Source organism: Diuraphis noxia, unplaced genomic scaffold (assembly GCF_037042655.1).
Source record: "Diuraphis noxia isolate RWA-SAM2 unplaced genomic scaffold, SU_Dnox_SAM2 contig0001, whole genome shotgun sequence".
Taxonomy (NCBI): Eukaryota; Metazoa; Arthropoda; class Insecta; order Hemiptera; family Aphididae; genus Diuraphis; species Diuraphis noxia.
The window spans coordinates 41481961-41509764 of record NW_028301711.1 but is presented as its reverse complement, the minus strand read 5'-3'; the positions used below and the strand labels follow the sequence as shown (position 1 = coordinate 41509764).

Sequence of the window (27804 nt, the reverse complement as noted above, 5' to 3'; positions counted from 1 at the left end):
AGATGATTGAAAATCACTGTAGATAAAATAGGGACGATTGTAATAAATAATAATTCAGTAGATACACTCAAAAACTTACACATATTTATAAATATTATAATTAGTATATTTTTTATATTTTTTATTAGAATGGCGATTGTATATATATATATATATATATGTATAAAAAAAAAATATAATTTTAATTATAAGAATTTAAATTCTAATTATTATAGTTCTTAGTATTAATATTTTTATTATATTTAAGGACATACGACGACATTTGATCGTTTTTATTAAGTACATTAATTATACAATATAAGCCTATCCTACACAGAAGGTACGTATACTTTTATAAATCGTATTACGCGTGATAAATAATGAAACTGCGAGAAAAACATTGCTAATAGTCAGCAGTATTGAACGCCATCATTTCCTCTCCCCATTCGGTGCCAGCTTGTACGTCCGTTTCTTTTGGTCGGCAACACGGCAAAATACACCGTTCATAGCAACAAGCCTTGCGCAGCAGAAACTTAACTCGTTTCGGTCTGATGACGGTCACGTACAGTACTAGCGCCGCCTGTATGGGATTGAAGACGACGTGCACGTAGAACAGCGAATCGTGTTGGGTCCATGATAAGATAAACAGCGTCAGGTCGATCACCATAATCACGAACAGTTTGGAAAACATGTCAAAACTGCGGGCGAGAAAAAAAATATGATTATATAGGTACTAATTAATAATTAAGGACCATTGTAAAACCACAGTAAAACAAGCTCGGGCTTGAATGAGGGTAGACTTGAGAAACTAAAACCTTCCCCCCCCCCAAATGGTTTTCAATGTTTTGTATTTATTAATTTTTACGATTCTTAATTAAGCTTATGAGTATTGATAGTTATAATTTTCTGAGAAGCATCTTACATTGATTTATATTGTTGTACTACAGATTTATTACTATACCAATTTATTTTAAACGTAATAGATAGGTACACGTAAATAAATACTTATTTAATAGTTTATATGCATAAATATATTATACTATCTTATTATATGTAATGGAGGAATAAAAAAAAAACTAATAAAAATACAAATAATATTCGTTTTTGAAGCATAATGTTAGGACGAGGAGACACATAAAGTGCTAACGTAAAAAGATTAAAAAGCCATTAAAACATGTATCAGAAAATTTTTTCGATTAGATGGTTTTACAGGTAGAAATATCAAATTGAAAAATAAAACATGATTATTTCTTGACAAGACTCCGACCCGCGTGTGTTATATACTTATATTTATATTGGTGTCTTACAATCGTACAACATATTAATTTTATAAGTTCCGCAAAACTGAATTGTATTTTGTATTTTTATTATTTGTTAATATTGACAGACTTTTAATATAAGTACGACTTTCCTTCGTATAAAATATATTTTTTTATATACATTTTACAGTGAATCTTATTATTATATTAGGTTATGCCTCGTATAAAATTGACATATCTACCATTTAAAATGATTTTTTTATATGGTTGTTAGAAAATAAAATACTTGTTTAGGAAAATATTCCTAGCGAATTTATGCAACAAACATAACAATTTATGCGTTGTAAACAATAGAAAATCATGGTATATTACTATTACCTATTCTTTATTCGTGATTTGTATAATGGTATAGTTGAAATAAAGTTATAGGTATTTTATGACTATAGGAGCTAGTTTACTTTTTTGTTAGGGATGATTCCAAGATATTTGTTAAAAATAAAGGGTTTCAATTATTTTTTTAAGAATCACGTATAATGACGGCAGTCTAAAGTACAAAGTTCTCATATTTCAATATTTGTAAGTAATAATTTATAGTTTATATTCTGAATATTCTTCATTAAAAAAAGTTGGTGGACGATTAATTTTTGTAAAATTTGTCAAGTAAATATTAATTTAAAAAAATAATAAATTAAAATAAGACTTAATACTTGTTTTTGTTTGTTATATCTAACAGATTTTTTTTTTATTTCAGGCTCCTTATTAGATTATCAAGTTTTAATTTCAAATCCAAATAAAATACAATTTTTTCCAGAAAGTATGTTTAAAAGGACTGTTTTACTAAAATCAACTTTCAACTTTCAAATACCAAAAGTTTTCATTACATTGAGAAATAATTTGTCGAAAAGTAACAATGGTTGTAGTGATGATTCGTCAAGACTGCAGTTGAAACTAACTTGTTAAGTTTACACTTTTCGAAGATATAATTATACTACTGAACTACTAACTTTTAAAATCATTACAACAGTACCTATAATAATTATATGATTATTATTATAATTATTTTTAGTATTAAAAAAATATGTTAACGTGTATAAAATTATTATATACGCTACCGTCGCTACCTACTCTCAAACTACATCAACGTATCCCCATAGAACGTTAATTAATATTATTATAACAATAATATACTGCTCTTACCAATATTTCATTTTGTGATGGATCTGACCGTATGTCGACATCCGTTTAATCACTGTCTTGGTGGAAACATAAAAAAACAAATTGACTAGAATCGTGCATATGACCGGGACGAATATGACGGATATTCCGAGCCACCCTGCAAATACACAAAAATAATCAAATTTAGTTTTTCGGACATAACAACTTTTGTATAGGTAGCTATGATTTTTTACACGTTTTCTAAGACACCTTGAATATAGTATTTTGCTGTTTATTGAATCGTAATGGTAGGATCATTAATGCTCTTTAAATTTAAAAAAAAAACTCTTAACATGAAATAATGACTTTAAAATATATTTCATTCGTATAAACTATAGAGTCATGAAACTAATTTATGGTTTATTTCATCAATACATATGTGATTGGAATAATAAACAATAATACTAATTCAAATGCAACAGAATTCAAACAAAACGATCAATAATGACAGGATGTTTGAAATTTTAATTTTATCAAACCATTCATCATAATGGTTAGGAAGGCTTACGTAAAGACACTTACAGGCTATATACAAACTGAAGGCAAGTATATAAATTATTATGTATATATATATATATATATATATTGGAGATTCGACTTACCTATGGCTCCTTCTATCGATGTGGTCGTAGACGGATGCGACGAATAGCTTCTATTAGAGTTGCTGTCGCGTGAGTCCAATATTAGATGTGCGAAAAGCGACATGCCGCCCATGGTTAACGTGCAACCCCACACGTACAGCGAGTAATAACAATATTTGCGTCCGTCGGTAATGCGTAGGAACACGTTACGTGATTTGAACGTACGCCAAATGTAGTATCCCATTGCGTTCAGCCAAAAGAACGAGCCGAGCGTGGACGTGTAGAGAAACGCGTCTATAATATAAGGGGAAAACAATAATGATAATATGAACATAACAACATAATAAGTATATCATCACGCGTACAACTTTTCGATCTATGTAAGAAACTACAAAAGCGTTAAGGTATTATAACAATAAACGATAGAGAGTTTCAATCTTCATAAGTTGTGACCAGATATTACGCGTAAACTCATACACGGCATAGGTATATACGGGCAAAAGGCAGCACTCACCATAAATCGGAAACTTGATACGTAATAATATATTTCCCAATGGCATTGCAGTTTATATTATGGCCAATGAGATTATGAGAAGATAATAACTAACTATTAATTTAAATCTGTGTACCTACTCATATACTTCGCATTTCAACAGTTTTACTTTTACGCATTGTTTATCTTGGGTAATGGTATTTATATTGTCGATGTGCACGTCAATTAATTTATAATATAATATGCATGTAATCCTGCAACAGAACTGTATAGTATCTATACATAATACCCTTATATTTCAAATTACATCCGTTTCTAATTTATTTATTCTGAAACTCGATTACACGTGGTACCCGGAAAAGAATTGAGTTTAAACATCGTTTGCCAACAAATCTCATTACGGGTGGCTAGTTGCGATGTGATGGAGTTGTAAGTCCCAACGGCTCACGGATGTAAAGCGAATTTCACCGTTTGAATTTAGAATATTATGATATTCATCAATAATTTATTGTTAGTCTCCGTCGTATTTTTATGGTACAAAATCTATTTATGTTTTTTTATTTTTATTACTACCTACCTATTATCGGTACGAATCGTTTTAAAGGCCACTTACTAAAACTTATAGTAAAAATCTAAGTAATATTACTTAAACGACCTATTTATAATATAATTGAGTTATTTTTAGTTTCTTATTATTTTAAAGGCAATAAATTCTGCAAAGAAATGTTTGTATTATCACATAATTTATAACGAAAAGATTTTATCGATATGTTTGAATTAATAATTTTTAAACATTGAATTCAAGCCATTCAAGGTAGTAATTTGAAGAGAGAAAGATGGTAGGTAGGTGGTTCCAGACACTATTGCTTTCATTATAAAATCGTATGGCTTGATAAAATCTTAATATTGAAAATAATAATTTGAATGAAAGTAATTATACTTGAATATTTTCTATAAATAATTTGTGTAAGGTAGATATGGCGAGAAATTATTATTTGAATATTAATATTTATAGGTATTTGTATTGCAATTATATAAATTATAAAAAATGTATGTATTCATATTTTGATTTTGGGTACCTAGCATTTTAGTATTATATTAGCTTATTAATAACGTTTACATTCAATGGCAGTTTGCAAATGAGTGTTGAATTTGAGTGTTGAGCTTAATAGTATAATATTATGTTCAAAATATAGTACTGTGGGATTGAATTTTTTTCTATTCATTGCGAAAACTTATTACTAACTACAACTAATACCTATTCATTTTGTTTAGAGCGATTTATTTTTCTAAACATTTTAAAATCTAAACGACAATATTTTATATTTATATATTTTATTTTGCTATATATAATACATATTACTATTTAAACTACTTAAGCCTAAATTTAAAATAAAAATCAGAACTTTTTTTAATTCCAGTTTTATAGTTTAAAAAATATTCGGAACCAAAAATCCTTTTTTTATGAAATAACTAGATATGCACATAAACACAATACACATACCGGCTGTCAAATAGCTGACGGGACCGTTGTACTCGACGAATATACGGACAATGTTGGCGATTCGGGCTACGATCATACAACCAGCTAGAGTGGTCACCATATTTCCGATCAAGTCTCTGAGCTGTGGCAAAACGAAGTGGACGACGGCAACGAGCAGCAAACAAGCTATCGCGATGGCGTGGCAAGCCGGGTTCACAATTCTTCTCATGACAAAATCGGCGTCCGTCCAGGGCGATGGTATCTGTGGCGTACAGATGACAGCCACTTGTGCGTTCATGTCCGGACGGTCGATGTCAATAACCTACGAGAAACATAAATGATAAAAATTAAAGTAGTGAAAACATTAAGTAGTATAAAAATATAATACCCTACTTAAAAAAAAAACTATCAACAGTTTTATTTATAACCGTTTTTTATATTGGTTTTAATTAATAAATATATATTATTTTTACGTAGAGTTAAACGCAATACAATTTTAACAAATGTGAAGGATGTTTTGAAGAAACCTCTATCATATTTCTTTTCTCTCTATTTAATAATATTATATTCTATATAATAATAATATTATACAATTTCAGAGGTAGTTCATAAATATATCAAACAATTTCGAAGAGTAGTTTAAACTACATTTAAAACTACTAAGTGTTATATGATATATAACTTATATCCGATCACCCACATGTAGTTGAATTAGCTCACAAAGTGAAGTACACCGACATAGATTATTTATTAGATTATTTTTTCGTAAGTCAAGGAACACTAAAACCAAGGTACACGTACTTAGCGCCGTAATTTAATCTTTGATAAAGTATTATCTATAAATTAAATATATACTAATATGTATTATAAGTTAGTTTGTATGTTTTCTATGTCAGAACACCCCTCCCCCCGACTTTTAAAAAAAGGTCTAAATATTGGTATTATCATTTATTTTATATTTTACTATTTTTATATTAGTATAATATGTTATATTTATATTCATTAAATGTTGGACATCCCCCGAGAAGTCACCCAAAATAAGCCACTGAATATTGTAATAAAATAGTTTGTGCTTACTTTGTCCAAACAATAAAATCCTTGTTCGTAGTCGAAGGAACGTTCATGATCCACAATGAAGTCATGATTCTGTTGCTGATCTTCGCTGCTGCCGTGCTGATGTTTGAGGACGTAGTGTCTGAGTTTTCCGTTTGGATACAACACCAGACGATCGCCGGATCCGCGGTAATGGTACACCAACCATTGTTGACGAGTCTTACAGTTTGGGAATCCGGTGGCTAATCTAAATTCGAATAAAAGAAAAATAATTATTCATCATAATATTTAAAGGTACGTTTAATCTTTAATCTTGAAATGTAAAACCATTAATGATTCTACCATATACGAAGGAAATGTTAAGTCGATGGCTAATGATGACTAATCGATCACTATAATCACTAATATTAAGATATTTTTTCTGTAAATAAACAAAAACTTTAAATAATATCTAACATTTTTATATTTTAAAATTAATATTTTGTAGCTAGTCATAATATGGGTTTATTAGTTAATGAAGCCAAAACAAAATATATGGTTATGTCAAGGCAGGTGACCCTAAAGAATAATATCAAGGTAAATGGATTCTCGTTCGAGCAAGTGGAAGAATTTAAATATCTGAGTGTAAATATTAACGAGAAAAATAATATTCACCACGAAATGAAGCTTAGAATGTGCGCAGCGAATAGAAGCTATTACGCTATGAAAGAGATGTTCTTATCAAAGCTTCTGTCGCGCCGAACGAAAGAGAGGTTATATATCACATATTTAGGCCCCATAGCAACATATGCATGTGAAACATGGGCAAGTACAAAAGGAGATGAAGAAAAACTCTCAATCTTCGAAAGGAACATTTTGAGGTAAATATATGGGCCAGTGTATAATGTGAATTCAGGGATATTCGAAAGCAGAAAGAACGACGAGATACAAAGTCTTTTTAACAATCCAAGTATATACCAATTCGTTCATAGTAAGAGAATAGAATGGGCTGGCCACGTGTGGCGGCAGAAGGATACCTCATACGGAAGGTTATGGTGGGGAACCCAACTGGAAAGAGACCCCTGGGGAGACCACGCTAAAGATGGTTTGATTCGGTAAAGAGAGACCTGTCAAAAATAAACAACACCTTCAGCATCGACATGGCAACAGATAGGGATCAGTGGAGAAAGATTGTGGAAGCGGCAAAGGACCTCAATGGTCCGTATTAATAGGCCAGAAGAAGAAGAAGATAATATTTTAAAACGGTGTATTTATTTTGCACCTAGTACTTTTGATGCTAGAATTCAAATTTATATTGCAAACCACTTAAATCTTAATTTTATATATTATGCGTACCATACGCAATATTAAACTAGAAATTAAATTTAAAATTAAAGATGTGGAGTTACCACTATATTTCTAAAATTAGGAAGTTCAGTAAATTATGTATTCTATAATTATTCTATATTTTTTTTTGTACTTCAAATTAGAAAAAAAACTATTGTAAAAGTTGTATAAAAAGTAAAAATTAACTTAAGACTTCATAAAATAATAATATATTTATCTCGTTAAATTTGTCTAAAAATGATGATAAGTAAAAATAGATAATAATATCGTAATATTTTAAAAATATATCATACCAATTATCAAGTAATAATATAGCACCGTATTTTATAGGTATATCTGAGTTTTTATGTAGCCGGGTTCATGGGAAAATCGATGTACCTACTTATTGCAAATTTGCAAATTATATTGTAGTTCAACAAAAAAATATTTAATTTTTATAGTTAAGGATAGGAAATTTAAAACAAAGTTTTTCATAAGTATTTCACACTGTAATCAAAAAATCATATACGCAGTTATTTTAATAGATAGTTTATGTTCAAATTTGAACTAAGTCAGGTATTTAAACAGATATAATGATTTTAATTATTTTATCGTTATATAAAAATATTATTCGTGGGTATAGGTAATTGAAAGTTTTAAAGCATGATTAGAGACACGATTATATTTTTAAATTACTAATACCTACTAAAATTAATTACTGAAATAGCAATAATCTTATAAAATATGCTTGGTGACATAGGCTTAACGCTCTCTTTGCTTAGAATTTACTTTGGTAGTTTGGTATACAATGATTTTAAATCATTGAATTCAAATTTTACACATCCATTATGGTGGCCCACTCAACAACTTAACGTACAGAAGAGCAGCACCCACTTTCCGAGGTGTTCTCGACGCCTAATATACAGTAGAGTACTAGAGTGACTTTCCCAGTTTTTGTATGAATCATGACATTTCTTTTTTTTACAGTGACTGAACAACTATAATATACTAGTCCGGTTACCCTCTCCTGGTAATTATAGCACTATTCCCTCGACGCCACCTGCAAAATTTTATAGTCTGTGCTGAAGCGTGCGAGGGTTTTCGCATTCTCATTATTCATTATTGTCCATATATATATATATATATATATATGTATATATATTATATAGTATTGAAATTTCAAAGAGGTAGTTGCAGTATATCGCTACACATCCCCAACAACCGCGATACGGCACGAATAAGTAACCCATATATATTTCAGGACTGTGGGTATATTATATATAATGGTTTAAGCGTGGAGTTCAGTCCATATCGATCTACACCTTTCCAGTGACGACGATATGATTGAGCACCCTCGTCTCATTGGTTTCTGTATACGTACAATATATATATAGGTATATAATATTATAATATAATCAGCTGCAGGTCCCACCCACTGATCTAACCGGAGATTCGATGCTGAGCGGAAACCTCGGGCAAAATACTCATCATCGTCGTGCAATTTGTTTTTGCGAGTCGTCGTCGTCGTCTCGTTTCAAGAATACATAGGTATTCACACTATGACAATATTGTACTTTGAACAATTTATGATAGGTATAGAATATAGATATTATATAATACATAATGTCATATTATATAGGAGGACGTCAATGATTCGAATTTATTGACAATTCGCAGAAGGTACCTCTTATAATAAATTGAACGGTTGCATGACTACTGCAAACCAAATCAACAATATTTATTGCATTGTTATAATAACAAAATATGAGTTTTAATGATCGATAAGGGGGGACGTCTTCAGATGCGAGCCCATTTCACCCTGTCCCTTGGACACTGCAAGTACACACTATAATGAAGTGTGAAGTTAAGGAATAAGCATCAGTTTTCAGTCTACTGAACGAAAAGAAAGTTGTATTTTGTTGTTGTCAATATATAATGCTGCATCGCGACCAAGGCATGTGAAAACAGTTTACTTCCCATGAAATCTTTAATGAAAATATACCAAAATAAAATATGTTTATTTTTTATTTTATTATTTACAAGTCAAATTTGTGTGGTGTACGTACCTACTTGAAATATAAAATTACTGTAGTACGATGTGACTATAAGACGATAATTTATAAATGCCTTAAATTAAAACTTAGAATGAAGTTGAATTAAATAACGCAATATATATCTAATCATATAACTGCCTATAGTCTATACCGGTTTATATTCAATGATAATATTTTAATATTATTTTAAAATGATTTTCCTATATACTTTAAATAATGCGACCATATTTGTTTTTAAAAAAGTAATATACCAAACACTAATTTTTTACGACCGTGCGCAATCGTCATTATTCTTAATCAAGATCGAAGTTTTGAAGTGCTATTATCGCACTTATACGCACAAAATACACAACTGTAGTCTTTTCTAATTTTTGGATTAATGATGCCTGCCAATCGCAGGCCAATTCTTTAATCATTACACCTATATTTGGTTATACGGTGGCTATATTAATTTTCCGGTGATTTACTACTAAGAATAACAAAATTAAGAATACTATAAAACTCGACACGTATTGTTTAATTAACTTTCAAAAGCTAGGTAATACAAAAGGTCAAAAGGATATGTTGTAAGAAAAAGTGAATCGATTTTTTTTCACAAATATTATTTACACATTATTTATATATAAAAGTTAATAAAATGCGAAGTTCGATAAAATTCAATCCTTTATTTATCGCGTCAAAGTTATATGATGTATAATTATAATATTATTCAGTATATGATGGATATGAGTAGCAAGTAGCATATAATACAAAATTATTTTTTAATATTCGTATGGATTTCATCAATAAATATTTAGGTATAAATAAGCTATTACATGTATAGTTGTTTAGCAATGTTTCTTTGTACACCACGACGTGTACAAAATTAAATTTTATATTTCCAGGAATAAATTAAAAACATAATGGAGAGAATTTAGTATACTATGGAATAATTAAATAATTTTATTGATGACTGTTTTAACTAACACATCGATGGTCCTAGGAATTTTAGACGTAAATCTTTCGAAATTTATTATTTTACTAATAATATTATTATTTTGTATAGGTAATTAGGTTCAAAACTAGAACAATAAAATGTTGAAATTTTTTTATCAAAAAAAGGTTTGGGAACCTTTGCAATGGCTGTATGATATAATACTATATAAGTTATAATAGTTATATATACTTTTATACATATTATAATACTTAATTATTATTTTGTTTTCAAGTCGTATCATAATATTCGATAGGTATAATAGCTTAATACAATAAAGTATATTAGTAACAACTGTTAAAATCCGGTCGACTATAATAAAGAGTCATTACAGCATATATTGTTTTCTAAATATATTTTTTGTTTCTACGCCATAAAATGCATGTAAAGGACTTGTTTACCCCTGTATGCACTATAACATATTATTATTATTTTACTCTCCGTCCGTTATATTATCTTTCCCAAAGTCACGAACACTGATGTCGGTCGGTTAATTGCGTCTGAGTAAACTTTGATACAATTTACCACCAAACTTATGGGGTTTCTCACCCAGGGCAACAAAAGAGTTCACGTGTGTATATGTATGTTTACATAACACCACCTCTCCTGAACTATGTATAAGGCACTGTCTACATGTATGGTTGAACGCATTGTAAATTATTATATATATTGCTAAACTTTGTAATAAAAATCAGTTCGTTTTTATGCTCGTTTTGCGAAAAAAATCAGGAAAGCAATTTAATTTCAGATTTATTTTATTGTTTATTGTGAATCACAATATTCAACAAAATAATTTAATTAACATGGAATAAACATTGTTTTAGAGTAAATAATTCCAATTCCATGATGTGGTATTATACAACAAGTTATAACACATATTTTAGTATACTTATAATATGATACCTGTAGCATTGTTAGACATTCAACAAAGTATGCTCCTTTTAAAATATTTATAAATACTTTTTTTGTATGCGAACAATGACGTGGTGCTTAAATCCGAAAACAGATAGAATATTAAGAACGAATTTTTTATACCATTTCAGTAGATTTTATGAAAAGTTCAATATTATAACCTTCCTATACCTACTTTATAGTAGATATAGAAAATAATAAAAGTATTAATTATTCAAATATAAATGATTATTCACAATTTTCATTTAATTTGTTTATGATTGTCAACGGTATTTTACCCAAAGGTGGGCATTAACTAGTTAGTTTATTTTCTAATCAACTTATGAACTTAACTAATTTAATTGAAAGTTGAAATTCTAAATAACTTAGCTCTTGTCAGTATATTTATAAATATTAAATATGTAAACCGCTAACTAGTTTTATAGTTAACGTAGAGAAGAAAGGAAAAGCGTTTTAATTTTGGTTGGTAGTTTTCTAATTTATAGTAATTTACTTTACTTTAATTTATACTTTTTCAAAGGGTATTAATTATGAGCTCAAGTGGAAGATCAAATAATATTCTTATAAGATTAAAATTGGATTATTACCATCATGTTGAGAAAAACTTTATTCTAATGAGAATAAAAAATTGAAATTGAAATCTGCAGCCCGTGATGGTAATACTACACTATAAAATAATATTTATGTATTTTAACGAAATATCGTAAAAATATAATATATTTATCCGTGTCAAAGGTACAATTTGCTGCAAGAAAGAAAGCTTTAATGAATTGTATTATATACGTGCCATGACGGTTTTTATCGAAACAAAATTGATTTTCTATAATATCATATTCGTTATTTATTGTTGAACAGTATATATTTTGTCTCAGTCGTTGTGTTCATTTTATTTTATATAAATGATAATTCGACTTTAATTAATTAATTCTCAACATAATCTGTATGTAAAATCAACAACAGGGGCCTAGCTTTTTTAGTGTCCAGTGCAAGTATTATTTCGGCGCCCTTTACCCTCTTTTTAAACATATAAATAGACAACCAGCCCCCCTGATTTTGGCGTCCTTGAGCCGTCGCACACATCGATCGTATTTAAAGCCAGACCTGATTAACACTGTGGGTATTTGAAGGTAAAAATAATAATCCTATTAAAGTTAAACCTAAACGATAATCAGTTGAACAGCAAACGACACAGTCTATTGAACTCACTGTATACCTATTGTGGAAAATGCTCTACAACGGAATCCAATATAAAGGGAATAAAGTCAAGTCGGTTCGAATTATATTGGCGTACACGTACTTGTTGGAGAACTGGAATAGATTTATGGGTAAACATTTTATTTTAAATGTCGATCGGTTAAAATTTTGAAAACAATATCATACTTTAATATTTAGAATTTTAAGCTTGGCCGTTGAAAGTATGAAAAGTTTAGAAGCAATAGAAATTATCGAACCATTTTCTTTGTTACGATGGAATGGTTTTTCCGAAAGAATATCCTATACATTTAGTTTTAATACAATTAGTAACCTACTATAAATTTTTGAAACTAAAAAGGATCATTTTTTTTTTTTATGTAAGGTGCAATATAAGTACATGAACGAAATCATAACACAGACTGCTTCGTAAATTATTGTTCTTGTTTATATTTTATTTCGATGTTTTTTGTTCGTGTAAATCAGACTCCACAGATGTTTAATGTTATTATTATATTAAATAAGTATTTTATAGTTTAAATTATATAGCACTAAATTATAAATCGTATATGGTATATTTAGAACATTATATTTGAAAAAATTAAATGCCAATGAAAAGTAACAATAATATTGATAATATATTATAATATGCAAATATTATAACAGTGTTAATAAAATCCTAAAAATGTTATCTTCCACTTTCAAAAAGTGTTTCTATGAAATACTAACTCGATAATAAATAATAGGTAAACTAATACTATTTGCTAAAAAACGAAAGCTTTTTGATTTAAAACACCTATATATAATTATAAAGTGATCAACTTAAATGTTTAAACTCATTATTTCAAAAGTTTTAGTCTGTTTTAAAAATATTATTTTCTTATAATGTGAAGATAGACAATTTTTTTACTTACGTGGGTCATATTTTTATTAGCTTTTAATTAAGCATACAAAATTAAAATAAACGTTATTATAAATAAAATTGTAACATAATATATTACAATTTTATATTTATGGATAGCAACAATCGCATTACGAGTTCCACATTGCAAAGTTGTCTTTATTAATGAATTATTAAATTAAATTCATTAATAGAGAAAATTTAAAAATGTAGAAAAATATTAATTAATTCTTGAGTACAAAAGATTATATTTTGTGAGGAAATAGAGAACAATGTGGAATTAAATCATAGCTTATATTCATAAAAATATAATAGTACGACTTTATTTTATTTATTATAATTTAAGATATTAATAAAATTAAAATTGTTTGTATATTTGAAGAACCGCAGAAATAGTTTATAGGGCAGCATGCAGCCTGCGGTCAGCGGGAACCCTTTGGTTTAGATGAACTGTGTTGAGTCGCAAAAGGATACACTTAAAAATATTAATCTGCACTACTATGATCATCTAAACTTATAACTACCTAATTAACAACTAGTCTAAAATTCAATTATCATGTATCAAAATATCTAATACTTACTTCAAAAAATATTCTGCTGCAGAATATTAATTTTGAAATATATGTTTTATTGTTATTATTTAAAATAGTAATAAACAAACTTCTTGTATATTATATAAGTAAGTCGTAAATATGATAATATATTATTTTACATATTTATTTTCGAAAAAAGTGAATTAATTTCATAAAATATCGCAAAATAGCTTTTCATAATAACCAAATTATGCCTATTAGATAAAACCGGTCCTGTTAGTAATCCTTTCCAAGTCTTATCGAAATAGAATCATGTATATAAGAACACATTTCAGATTATTGAGATAATCTCATAAGTTAGATTTTTTTTTTAACTACAAAACTGAAATTATTAAATTCTTAATTGCTTTGATAAAATAGTTTTATACAAATGTAAATGAAAAATATTTGACAAACAAATGTTTAGCAAGGTAATTTGTGATTTGCACCAAGAGATTCACCTAGATTTTAGAAATCTAAAATCTAAATATGCTCACTTACTATATTTTAGGGCATATTATTTATAGAATTTTAAATTCGAGAACGAAAAAACCGATTAGAACGATATTTTTTGTCATGACGTATAGTGGATGCCAAAATCTGAAGAGGATGGCATCGGATAGACATGATTGGCTACAACAACAAGTCTTAGTCTTTAGAAGCTGATGATGAGTGATGGATGCCAAAAAATATCACTCCAGAGTGCTGGCCCAACAAATTTAATACGCTTTCATTTATAGTACTTATAGACGTGAGTATAAGCAAATGTATTTTATATTTTCGACCTAACGAAGAATAAAATATGAAAGTTAATAAATCAGAATTATTACGTATTAAATATTCACCATTCACCAGATTTTATAAGTATGGGCTATAGATCTATGGTTGACCAAACCGATTTTATTTTATTTTAAAAATGAATTTCCATAAGTGATGCGCGTTATGTATTGAGTGTTTGAGCGGAAAATCCTTAGAAATCACCCTATGGTCATAATACGTTTGACAAACGCTTACAGTCATAAAACATTCATTATAGATTGGAGTTGTACAGCTTCTAAACGTCATATAGTGTTATATATGTAATTTGTCATTTAGTATATGGCCTTTAAGATATGAGTTTCCAAAGTAATCTCTAAATTAAACACGACCAACGGGTGATTGCTTTTGGTTCAATCACTTCAATCTGTTAAATCCATAATAATTGAATCAGCTGGTCGATTTACGATTGGCAAATAACGCAATAACAAATGAACTGCTTTTCAGACATCTTTCACCAACAACTATTGTTATTATTTATTGTTGATTAATTCTTAATTTGTAAACTTCAGAACTTATCCCAGAGTTTATAATAATACAATATTATGAATCATAATTTCTGTTCATAAAATAATAATATAAAATGCTTATCAACTCGAATTCCTTTCGTCAAAAACAATCTTGTTTTACTCACGGTGAATTTTATCTCTACCACAGCGAATAATATTGTCTTGGACAATACACCATGCTATTTATTTTTTTGTGTTCTTAAAAACGGATATGTGTTCAAAGTACCTACTCATATAATAAAACTGCCGTACCCAATAAAAATTACAATGTGATAATATTGTACAATTTGTATGTTATACTTATCGTATAATTTGTTTAAACAAAGTGTTAGGTTTAACAAGTTATTAGATAAATAATAAATATATTATATTACAGATTATAAGTTAAGTATAACATTATAAAAATCAAAAGCCGACTGCAAGGAGTAAAGATAATTGAATGGTTTACAGATGTATTAACAATACATTTTATACCATCTAATTATGATATTACAAATTCACGTTTAAAATCTGAACTGACTAAAGGTAAAAATGTAAATTAGTGATAGGTACTTATAGTTAAATAATAATAACAAAACTGCGGGTAATGAAATAGGAAATTATTAAAACTATATAACCATAAATGGTATTATAGGATGTTTTATGTTAGATTATTATGAATATAGGTAATAAACTAAATTTTGTTTCATAAAAAACAAATTGTGTATAAATAATTTAAAAATTAAATAAAAATGTATATGCATATTGTGAGCGTATGTTTTAAAAATCATCGAGTCAGATGAGTTTTTAAACCGATATTGACGGAATTTGAAAACAAGCTTTATAAAATCCATAGATATGCCTATCATATTACTATATTCTTGCTCGTATTCACCCCGCAGGATAAAAAAAAATACAATTCATCGAAATGGAAATAAAATAAAAGGGGTAAGTACTATTTACGATATACGAATCTGACCTCTTGCGTGCAGTGTCAACGAACTTGAAAAAAGTACTCAGACCAATAAGACATATAGTATAAAAGCCACCCCAAGCCACTAAAGGTCTCAATTGCCTTAGGTCTTAAAATGTAGTTTATTTGTAAAAAAAAATATAAAGTTTTATTAGGGGTATAGGTACAATATTAAAATTATTTCCAAAAAAAGAATCAGCAATATTTGGGTATTGGATTGGGGACCTGCCTGTCAACAAACTGTATACAAAGGATTTTATATAATAATTGAGTTTGTTAGATATGATATTGAATAATTTTATTATTTTATGACTTAAATAATTAAATTTTTACACAACAAATACGAAGATAGATTGTCAATTTAATTTAAACTATAGTCTATTTATTAATTTTATTAATTTATTAATGCCGTAAGCATTTTACTAAAAATAGTACTTATTTTAATATTATTACAATATGAATATTTTAGATTAAGATCATAAAAATAGTATTTTTCTTTTTTTCAATAAACCTATTTGAAAATAATTAAATTGGCAGTAAAAATATTATAATGTGATTCAATTTCGGTGTACAATTTTGTAAGGGTCGTAAAAAAAAAATACTTGATAGTAAAATGTACACTAAACTCAATATTTAACTCTAATCAAATAAGGTAGACACCCTAGCTTACAGTATTATAATTTTTGAAAGAATTTGCTTTAAACAAAATAGATAGATCTAACTGATATAACGTGTTCAATGTTATAATTATATTCGTTATTATTTATTTTATTTTTTAAATTTATTGCCACACATTTAAATATGGCACTTATTAATAATCTGCTATGTATTTAAATTTAGAAAAATATGCAGCTTTATAAATCACAAGATAGAAACTATACAAGAATAAACAATAATTTTAAAATGAAAAAATATGCAAGATTATTATTTTCAAAAACGTGCTGTCAAAATTAATATATTTGTTGTAATTCTTTTTTTTATAATTTAATAATTCAATGATTATTCTGTGTTGAAGTTTATTAATAAGAATGTCAAGTGCAATTTACCAAGATAACAATATTAAAATAAAAGTTAAATTATTACTGAAAGTAACATCCATAAAAAACCCCGTTTATTTAAAAATCAATAAATTATTAATAACAAGAAAAATATGTTTAAATAAAAATATTATAATATTATTTGAAGAAAATATTAAATAAACAATAATATGTTAAAAAGCATAAGTATTCAAAAATACAAATAATAAAGGTATTAAAAGTGAGTAAATAAAATTTGGCTAACTAAATTTCGTTTATAGACTAAAAATAATGTGAATATATTAAATTCAATGTTTTTTTTTATGGTACAACAACATCTATACAATCCAATAACGTTTTAAAGTTAAAAAATTAAGTTAGAACTTTTATATTGAAAAAAGCTTTCACTTTATAAGGATTGTAGAAGCAAATAACAATGGCAAACACAAATTCTACATACTGGCTAACATATAGTATAACATTTACCGAAAAGCACCCCAGACATTTTCATTATTAAAATACCAATCGGGTTACACATCAGTGTCGAAAATGTTCCGGCCTTATATTGTATCATTCCCGTATCCTTTTCACTATAAACAATAAACCACCCCAAAAACTCCCCACAGTCTCCACCTGACTTTAACTAGTGACATATTAAACTGTAAATTCCAATAAATCCTCAATAATACAACAATATACCTAAGCTTAAAGACTTAAAATTATATAAATATGGATGTTAACTAATTCGATTCAAACGGTAGTATAATGGAACAAATAGCTATCCAAAACTTCCACGGCCACTAATCATATCTCTCATCCAGGACACATACGCAATACGCTTCTTGATATATACCTACAAAAATGAGGAAAATTCCTCAACAGAAGTCATTAAGACAATTGATAAAAATGTCATGTAAGATTATTATTATTTATCTGCAATACTTATTGAATATAATACAATAATTACGACTTTATTTCACTGTTATCGTTGAATATCGATATAAATATTATATTTATATAGTATAGCTATATAATATAAACGGTTCTTAAGCTTTACTATGCAAAAGGTCGTGTGGTGTTGGTAATACAGAGAACAAATAAATTAATTTTTTTACTAATATTTGTAATGAATTTAATATTATTTTATGTTTTGTGTAAATAATAAGCATAGGTACACTAATTTTTAAATATTGTTAAATGTTCAAATAAATTATTTTTTTTTATACATTATTATAAATTTATTACAATATTTTATATAATTATAATTTTGATCATAATAATATTATATTAATTTGGTGAACTTTGATCTAAATTTTGATTGTTCGTTCATTTTTTTTATTTCGTGAAACATTCTGATGTCCAAATATTTGTATATCACTAAATTTGTTAACTGGTCTCTATAAGTATTTTAAATAAATAATGAATTAAAATGAAATTAATAATTGTATTGATTCAAAAATTGGCACAAATCAGATCGATAAAAATGTTATTTATCATAAACCAGTATCTGTAACCGCATATAACCAATATGGTAACGAGTAGACTCTTCGCTCACAGCATACCGTGTATAATAGGTATAGGGATGTCCTATCCATGTATATATTATCTATGATTATACCCCTCATTTTACTTATCCGTATACAATAATATGTACGAGTGGAAGGTACGTGAAAAAAGTTCAAGAACCTATGATCTAGCATTTAGGTAATAAAATATAATATAAATATTAACTTGTAAAATATATAAGGATTTACTTTATATAATATTATATAATAATAATAATAAGATACCGAAGTCATTCAACCGTATATGCTATAATAACGATATACAGACATAACATCCTTTTACGATGACGAACGACTTGTTTTTTTTTGTTTTTTTTGCGAAGGAATACGAGTAAAATAATTATTGTACTTTAAGTTCAGCGCCACTATATAGTACCTATATAATAATATAAATAGGTATGATAATATTATACATATATGATATAGGCTTGGTAAAAAAATGTCCAAGAGGGCGATGGCTGCAGAGCCTGTCCTTGTATGGGACGATTGGCATAACTCGTTACACCACATAGGCACACTTACACTATAATAATGTACGCTATATAATAAGACGAGTTGTATGTTGTATTGAGCGATTCGTCAGTGCTAAGGTCAGTGCCACAAGACACTGTCGAAGACCGCAAGAGTGTGCACTGTATACGCGGAAATCCTCCCCCTCCCACTTCCCACGTCAAAGCTCATTCGTGACAAATATAATACCCACCCTCCAATATGCCAATATTATATTTTTGATAACAATGATAACGATTTAGTATGGAAAGATAATAATTATGAAGACTGAAAAGTGAAATTATTGCAATAAAAAACTTTTTATACTATTGCTGAGAAAATTTCCAAAATAGAATAAAAATCCTTATTTTTTTTTGGTATTTTGACGAAAAATTCTTAAATGAATCCGAAACGTTGAGGACAGCCACAATTTAAAACATTACGTTAAAGCTAAACAGAAAACTATTATTTACCAAATTTAAAAATGTGTGCAAATAGTAGCAATAATAATATAAACATACACAAGCGCGTTTTTAACATTAACTATAAAAATGGAGGTTAGTGTTCAATATTTGTGGATTTTTTTTCATAGTTCACTATCACAATATTACAAATTCATATATAATAAATATTATTATACGCAGAAATATTGACGTAAACAATTTTGAATGGAAATTTCACCAAAACTTATAAATAAGTTCATTTTTGCACATAAAAAAGATTAATTACACAAAATAAATATGCAAATGCAATAACTGTCGAGTCTCAATTAAGTGTATTAGTGTAATATACGCTACTTCTTACAAAACGATATATTATATTAAAGTTCATAAAATGTTCTATATTAAATTATACTTTATAGTTTGAACATAATTGCTCTACAAAATTGATTTATTTATCAAGAACTCAAAACAATATTAATATATATTTTGTTTGGCGATAATAAAGTATAACAATTTTGGTTTACAAGCAAACAAATAATAAACTTTAAAATTTATTTTTTCTAAAAACGATTTTACACCAAATTATTTGCATATATCAGCGATCAATTGAATTTAAAAAAAATTTAAATTAAATAGTCGTTTTACACAATGGTTTTTATAAGTTAAAATAATTAAAAGAGAGTGCGCAATATAGTTTCAATAGAAGCTTCGTGCTCGGAAAGGAAATTATGATTATATTACCATCGTCGTCATCAAACAACCATAAGCAAGCACTAACAATAAAAGTATAAACACTGCTGTCTTGCGTCGTAACGAGTGAACAGAAACAATTGCAGCTGGCCGCACAATATATCTATATCTTGTATCCCATCTGTTCTCTTATAATTGTTATTATTATTATTACTTCCTTTTCAAATAAAGGATATAAATAAAAGTCATAAAGCTTTTTTCTATCTATCGCACAATGTTGTCTACAATCTACAATAATTCTACATCATAAATCCATAACACTAGAAAGTATGTAAGTCTGGCTTTGTACCAATATTTTTGTTTAAATATAGTATATTAATATGTGCTTAATGAAAGTTAAACATATGAACAAGTTTTTCATCTTTGTGGAAATTTATAAGACGTATTTGGAGTACCTAATGAGTATCCCAAGTCTATAAAAAAGTAAATATTTTTCCCTTTATAAAACAAAACTGTACAATATGATAAAAAAAAAAAAAAATGGTAAATATTTGCTTATTCATCAGAGTATTGTGGTATTAGTGTTGTCTCGTCTTACAAACGTACAACATGGTAAATTTTACGTTAAAAACAATCTATTTCACTAAGTTATTTTTAAAACAAGAGTGAATTGACTAATAATAAAATTAAAGGTAAGATGATCTATATTCTATAGCATCTCTGAGGATTTTATTGATATTATTATTTTCATGTAAATTATGATAATTTTAAAAATATACCTACAATTTAAAAGTGGTCATAAAACTTGCTTCTTAATAAAAATATCAATAAGAGCTTCCTAAATGTCATAGTTGATAATCTTACTTAACCATTTTACCAGTGGTCAATTCACTCTAATTTTATAAATCGATCAGAATATAATTTATTAGTGTACCTATAGACGTAAAATTTGAGATGTTGACGATGTTGTAAGTTTGTAAAATAGAGACGACATGTGCGGGTGTAGCGTCCTTTTAATAAGGCGGGATACTTCGATTTGCATCAATGCATCATATTATTTTAGGCTTTTCGAGGACATAGAGGTCTGCAAGACACTAATCATTACCTACACGGATGTGGTGCTGCGGGCAATGCGTATGGTTAAATGACTGGATTGCAAAATAGCAATCTGTCGTACCTCTGTACGCAGAATTATATTCACGAGATGTAGCGCAAACGAAAAAACAGCAAAACAATACGTATCGGCAAACGTTTTTGAAAACCGGTTTCCGGAATGCCGGTTCGTAATGCCCGTAAACGCATTCACAAACGTGTGTATAATAATATTATACATAAAATAAATAAGACGAAGAAAAAACGTACAGCACGACCAATGCGATTATTGGCGGGATAAAATCGTCATTGCATTCGAAACTCGCACAGTCGCCTCGCCAATTATTATTATTGTACGACAGTCATACTGCAGGGTGGTTTTTCGAGAAAAAAAACGAAAGCTTCAACATGTGAGAAATGAGTAAAAATATAATTAGGTACCTATGTATAAAAGTTATAAAATATACAGATCTCTTTACCATTTAACATTACTTAGATTTTTTTTGAATCTAATATTATAAATCTATCTTACTCAAATAACGTATTATTAAAATAATTGATTCCACGTTTCGGAAAAATGTGATGAAACGGTTTACTGTGCGATGGTTTGAGTACCTATCAAATCAGCTCAAAATCGATGTCATTACGAGCGAAATTTATCTTATTTTCGATTTGTTTTAAATTTAAATCAATGTCCGTAAAATTAATTCGGCCACTGTACAAGCGTCATGAGAGGGCTGCTAAAAACATATTATTCACCCTAAGTAACAATACTTGAATTAATTCCCCTATTAAATGTGCTTTCTGGTAAAAATGTTAAATTCACATGTGTATTTAATCGTGTTGTTATTAATTTATTATATAATACATACTATATTATTTATATTGAAATGTTTTCGTCAATGCCACCACCACCAGTGCGGTCGAGGACATCTCATCCAATAATCAATATTGATCGACTTCAGTGGTCCGGTAGGCACATCGGATTGAATCGGAACTATTTCACCATTATTATATATTATTAACATAATCGTAAATTCATAACATACTAACGACAACTATAATATTATAATAATTTATTTGGCAAATCCAAAAGTTAAGTTTACGGATTTTCGAGGCGATATAGAAAATCAGAAGAAGCGCACATCACGGTTCAATCCCCGCACAAGTTATATAATATGTATAAATTATGACTGTAACAGTGCACAATTTGCTATACAATATTGTCTGCGATTCATGCTAACGACCGTTATTGACGTAGCTGAAAGTGGAAAAAACTTAGGTTGAGGGGAAACAATTTTGAGCGTGCCGTGAAGTACATCTTTATAATAAAGTAATGTACGTAGATATGTATACTCTATTCACGTTCCAGCACATAATTTTAAATTTCACTAGCCCATAAATTGGTGAACAGGCCCTGTGCATATTATAATTTAATTAATTAAAGATTTAAATATTTAAGTTTTAATAGTCTTACAATAAATTATTCAGTCCTTACTAAATTACTAAAAAAAATACATATAACATACCTGCTATTGCCAGAGTTATCCAAAAACAAAATACGAAAATAAATATGAATTAAGTTTGTATACAGCCAAAGAGACATAAAGAAAACAGTTAAAAGGCAATTCGATAATCTAAAAAGCAATGTAATATATGTTCCACAAACACTTAATATTACAATCTTTGGAGACAAAAAATTCCAAATAAGTGAGTAATCACATATAATATTACATTAATATATTTATTCATATTATTATATATTTGATATGTGTATTGTACACATATTACTTCTAACGACAATAATTGTAGTCTATGTCAATTATGAATTATGATCAATAATATCAAATCTGACAGTATAATTTATATTGGTTATATGTTTAAAAATAGTTTAAATCATATAACTTACACAGAGGGACATTTTAAAATATAACAACCTTCTAAATGTAATGAAAATTCGGCATTATTATATATATTATGTATATTACACGGTAAAGCACGATTCCTACGTTTTACTATCTTGGAAAACGATTCCATACACGATTTTCTGTTCAAAGTTGTCATTTATTATTTATTACTGTAAATTCGTATAATTCTCTTAAATAATAACGTTATAAAAAAGTTTAAAAATTTTAAATTATTCAATTCAATTATATAAATTATATAAAAAAATGTGTATAATATATAAAATTGTTTGAAAATAATTATAACTTGAAACCTTGGTACCTACTTATTACAAATACTTTTGTTGAACACAATAAAAAGAATAAGAACAATGATGTTTACGATTTATCTAATTTTTAAATGTTACATTTTTTATGTTTGTGTTGTATAGTTGTTTTGTTTTCTTGAAGTATGATAACGGTTTCACAAAGTATCAGGTATCATCAAGCATTGAGCCATTGAACATAATATAATATCTCACAGGAAAAACATGAAAATATGACCATAGATCTATGATGATTACAAAGCTACTAAGATTAATGTACCTACAAAAGCCTAAATTACAATTTAAAAATAATTGAAAGTTTGAAATTTTGTTTCCAATATATACCTATGCCGTGAGTGGCATAAAAATTTAATTAATTTAATGGATCACTACAATAATTATTATGAACCACTAAATCATATTAAGCTAGGGTCCTTAATTATTGATTCAATAAATATTTAATGTTTGTTTATATAGCCCGGCACTAATATCTTCATTGAGCAACTATTTACTTAAGCGGGCTTAATGTATAGGTTAGGTACCCTTAATAGGGTGTTAATCCAAACGGTAGCGCGTACTTTTGGGACAATATGTTAAAGTGACCGCTTAGAAAAGCTGCCAGCTAATAGTTAAGTTCCTCTGCTCTCCCTCACAACCACCAAATTAAAGTCTAGGTGAAAAATGTTTTTAAAAAAGTAAGAGTTCAGGTTATCGGTAACAAAATGAAATAAAAATATATATTATTGTATTTGTATACTAAATGCTCGTGAAGGTGTGTGGATTTGTAACGTGAAGTCGGGTCGTCGTCGGTGTAGACTCACTGGATTTCAGATGAAAAACAAACACATGTGGGTATGTAATTTATGGTATTGGTATGCCATATACTAGTTAGTTGTTTCCGATGACTCCCGAATGACGTAGGTACATTATATTATCATATTACTACATAGTATTATTATTGTGTAGTGAATAATTCGAACGTAAACCGCATTTTTGACAGTGACATAGGTAGGAACCAATATAGCAAACATTAAAAATAAGTTGATATATACATATTGCATAAGCCGTAAGTTAACCGAAAAATAAAACACATATCATTCAAAATAGCGATAAATACTATAATAATAATGTATTAAATACATGACTTCAACAAATAAAATAAACAGATAACTTATAATATGTCAATAAGGGGTGAAGATATTATAATTTATTATTCTATTATCGTCTTCGTATACTTAAGTGTAAGATAGTTAGATAGATAATAGAAGAAAATAAAAATTATTTCTAGTCACAAAAGAACACATTTTCAAACAAAAACAGAAAACACACTATTACATTAATACTGAACACGTCATGAGTACTGAAATATAAAATCGGAGTAATGAAAATATAAATTTATAGGAATGCATTAGTACCTACAATATGAAACCAAAGAAGTGTTAATAGTTATCTAAAAGGTTATGACTGAAAACATAATAATATTATTTATGCACTTCATAAAATTTAACTGTTTTGAATCTTCACTATTTTGGCTTTCAACTCGCTATACCATTTTGTACTGCATATGTATTCAACAAACATAGATACGTTTATTATGGCCTATAATATTATACAACACCTAATGTATTATGTGACAATGGTCGTGTATGTTGTCTGTCTCTCTTTTAACCTCGACCACCCTCTACCGTCACTATTTCACTGTCAGCGCTGTCGTGACGGCTTTCTTTATGTGCATGTGCCGGTTATTATATTAATATTATTGTTATTATTATTATTTCTTATAATATATACAACAAATCGACAAAATAATATTAATTACTATTATGTACGCAGCGACGTGTCCTTCGACTCGATTGCATCATTGCGCATATACATACGATGATGATATTATCGTTCATAAAATAATAATATTAAATAAAATATAAACAATAAGAGCACGATATTTCCAAAATGCGTCGTCACATCGAGTATAATATAAATACGTAGATATTATACTTACGCCACGTCATATTATTATTATTATATTTTATCATACTACCACCCGGAACAGCGGATGCTCTCCTAGAGTATCTACATACACACACACACACACACACACACACACACACACACACACACACATACACATATGTGTAGTACCGTTAAATTCTCATTCTATTCGACACGTTCCGTCGAGAGCGCTCTCGTACAGAACAGTAGTGAAGTACTACGACTATAGATATATGATATACATAATAATATTTTATTACATGGGTTTGCAGTACCTATGATCGATTTGAATATTCGTGACATTAAATTTCGACCCCATCAGCTGGTATCCAATATCCAAAGTATGATAGGTATGCATTATAATGACCATTATTGTTATTATACCTGTAATACCATATTACGCCGAATTATGGGTAACTAGCAGTAGTTTTGGTGCAGTAGGGAAATCGAGCAGGAAATTCTTTTCAAATATTAGTATCGAATAGGTACGTCGCGTGCACTGCACATAGATAATTGACGAGGGATCTCAATTGGGCGCTAAGGGGTCGAGGTTCGAGCGGGAATTCTGTTATCGATTTAGTAACGGTTTTTGCGAGGGAAAAATACAAACGGACAAATGACGCTTCATCGTCCACAGACATGTCATATAATTAAAAGAGACCGGATTTAATTGCATTGAAAACACGCGAAAATTTGCGTAATAAATAATTGCACTATAAAAATATTAAAAATGCAAAAATTATAAAATAAAAACAATGAATTCTTGACTATTAATTTTGAACAATTAGTTAAATGTTACTTTTTTGAATTAAAATTGATAGTTAAGTACACATTATACATCACAACAATTCAAAAGGTCCGTTGCCGTTAAATTCAAATACGATTTATGTAGATATAGGTAATACCACGGGACAAGATCTCGTGATGATGTGGTTTGCGAACGTTACTTAAATATAAATATCATCACAATATACATAACTATTTTTTATTGAACAACAATAATAATCTTAAGATGCGCCACTGACCTATATATTATGATCACTACCTAAGCAAATGTTTATTTTATGTAGATAACTCACTTGTAAGGCACGGAGGACGCCGGAAGAGTGTTTTGTCCGGCGACGGGTTCGTCTTCGTGACTGGCGCTGAACTCGGGAGTCCAGGGCGTAGAGCCGGTTTCGTTGGCGCTCCGGCACCGGTTGACGACGACGATCTCGTCGCGGCCGCAACACTTGTGCACCACCGCTGTGGCCGCGGCCACATCCTCAGTGGCTGTGGTCGTCGGCGCGGCGTTCTGCTGCAAGCCGGCAGCGCAAGCGTGGAGCTGCAGGAGCAGCGCAAACACCAGCCGAAGCAGAACGCGGCCGCGGACGCCGTTCAACGACCGGCTGCTGATGCGCATCGCGTCCGCCGCATGTTCACGACATGGCGAGCGGCCGCCTTCGGTTCGGTGGACGATGACGAAACGCGTTGGTGGTCTGCTGCAGAGGAAACGACGGCGGCAACGGAACGAGACGCGAACACGTGTGATCGTGTCGCCTTGTACGGCGGTTGTGATTCGAGTGCGCGCGCGCGCGGCGCCTGGTCACGACGGGTCTGGTTTTATTATTTCGTAGTTTTCAGGTGGGTTTAGTTACGTTTTTTTCATTGTCAGCCGACAAGCGGTGCGGAGTGGCGGTGGCGGCAACGGTAGTGGTTTCCTAGTGGAGGGGACCGGACGACGCCGTAGAGTGGCGGTGTTGACGGGGGGGGGGATACCGGTGGCGGTGGTGGAGGTGCCGGTGTTCGAGCCGGACGTGATGCTCGCACGCACGCGCACCTCTCTCGTCGGTGATCCATCGCGGAACGTATTCGTGACGGTGACGTCAACGTCGAGTATTCGAATGTTCGGTTTTTTGGGAAACAGGGTTTCCGGAAATACAGTGTCGGAGAAAAGCAGATTCCATAAATCTGAAAATCTGAAACATTCAGAAACTAAAAACTTATAAGTGACCACGACGTATATAATATTATATCTATCATGTGCGTTAATATATTATTATGTATTAATGTGATAACTTTCT

General features: G+C 29.2%; 1 protein-coding gene across 1 annotated transcript; it reads right to left on the bottom strand.

Annotated features, from left to right (window-relative positions):
* Positions 1 to 84: 84 nt before the first annotated feature.
* Positions 85 to 27314, bottom strand: mthl5 (G-protein coupled receptor Mth-like 5). Its single transcript, XM_015507945.2, has 6 exons — positions 26821 to 27314; positions 6088 to 6310; positions 5032 to 5332; positions 3056 to 3328; positions 2436 to 2571; positions 85 to 677 (listed from the first exon to the last, which is right to left on the bottom strand). The coding sequence occupies exons 1-6, from the start codon at positions 27141 to 27143 to the stop codon at positions 383 to 385; spliced, it is 1551 nt and encodes a 516-aa protein (XP_015363431.1). The 5' UTR covers positions 27144 to 27314; the 3' UTR covers positions 85 to 382.
* Positions 27315 to 27804: the final 490 nt, after the last annotated feature.

Bases quoted from the DNA above. Each gene is read 5' to 3' on its own strand.
- mthl5 (XM_015507945.2), bottom strand. From the start codon at position 27,143: ATGCGCATCAGCAGCCGGTCGTTGAACGGCGTCCGCGGCCGCGTTCTG. The intron at 3,329-5,031 runs GTATGTGTATTG...CTTATATTATAG, and splicing joins CGTCAGCTATTTGACAGCCG to ACGCGTTTCTCTACACGTCC. The intron at 2,572-3,055 runs GTAAGTCGAATC...GTGTATTTGCAG, and splicing joins ATCGATAGAAGGAGCCATAG to GGTGGCTCGGAATATCCGTC.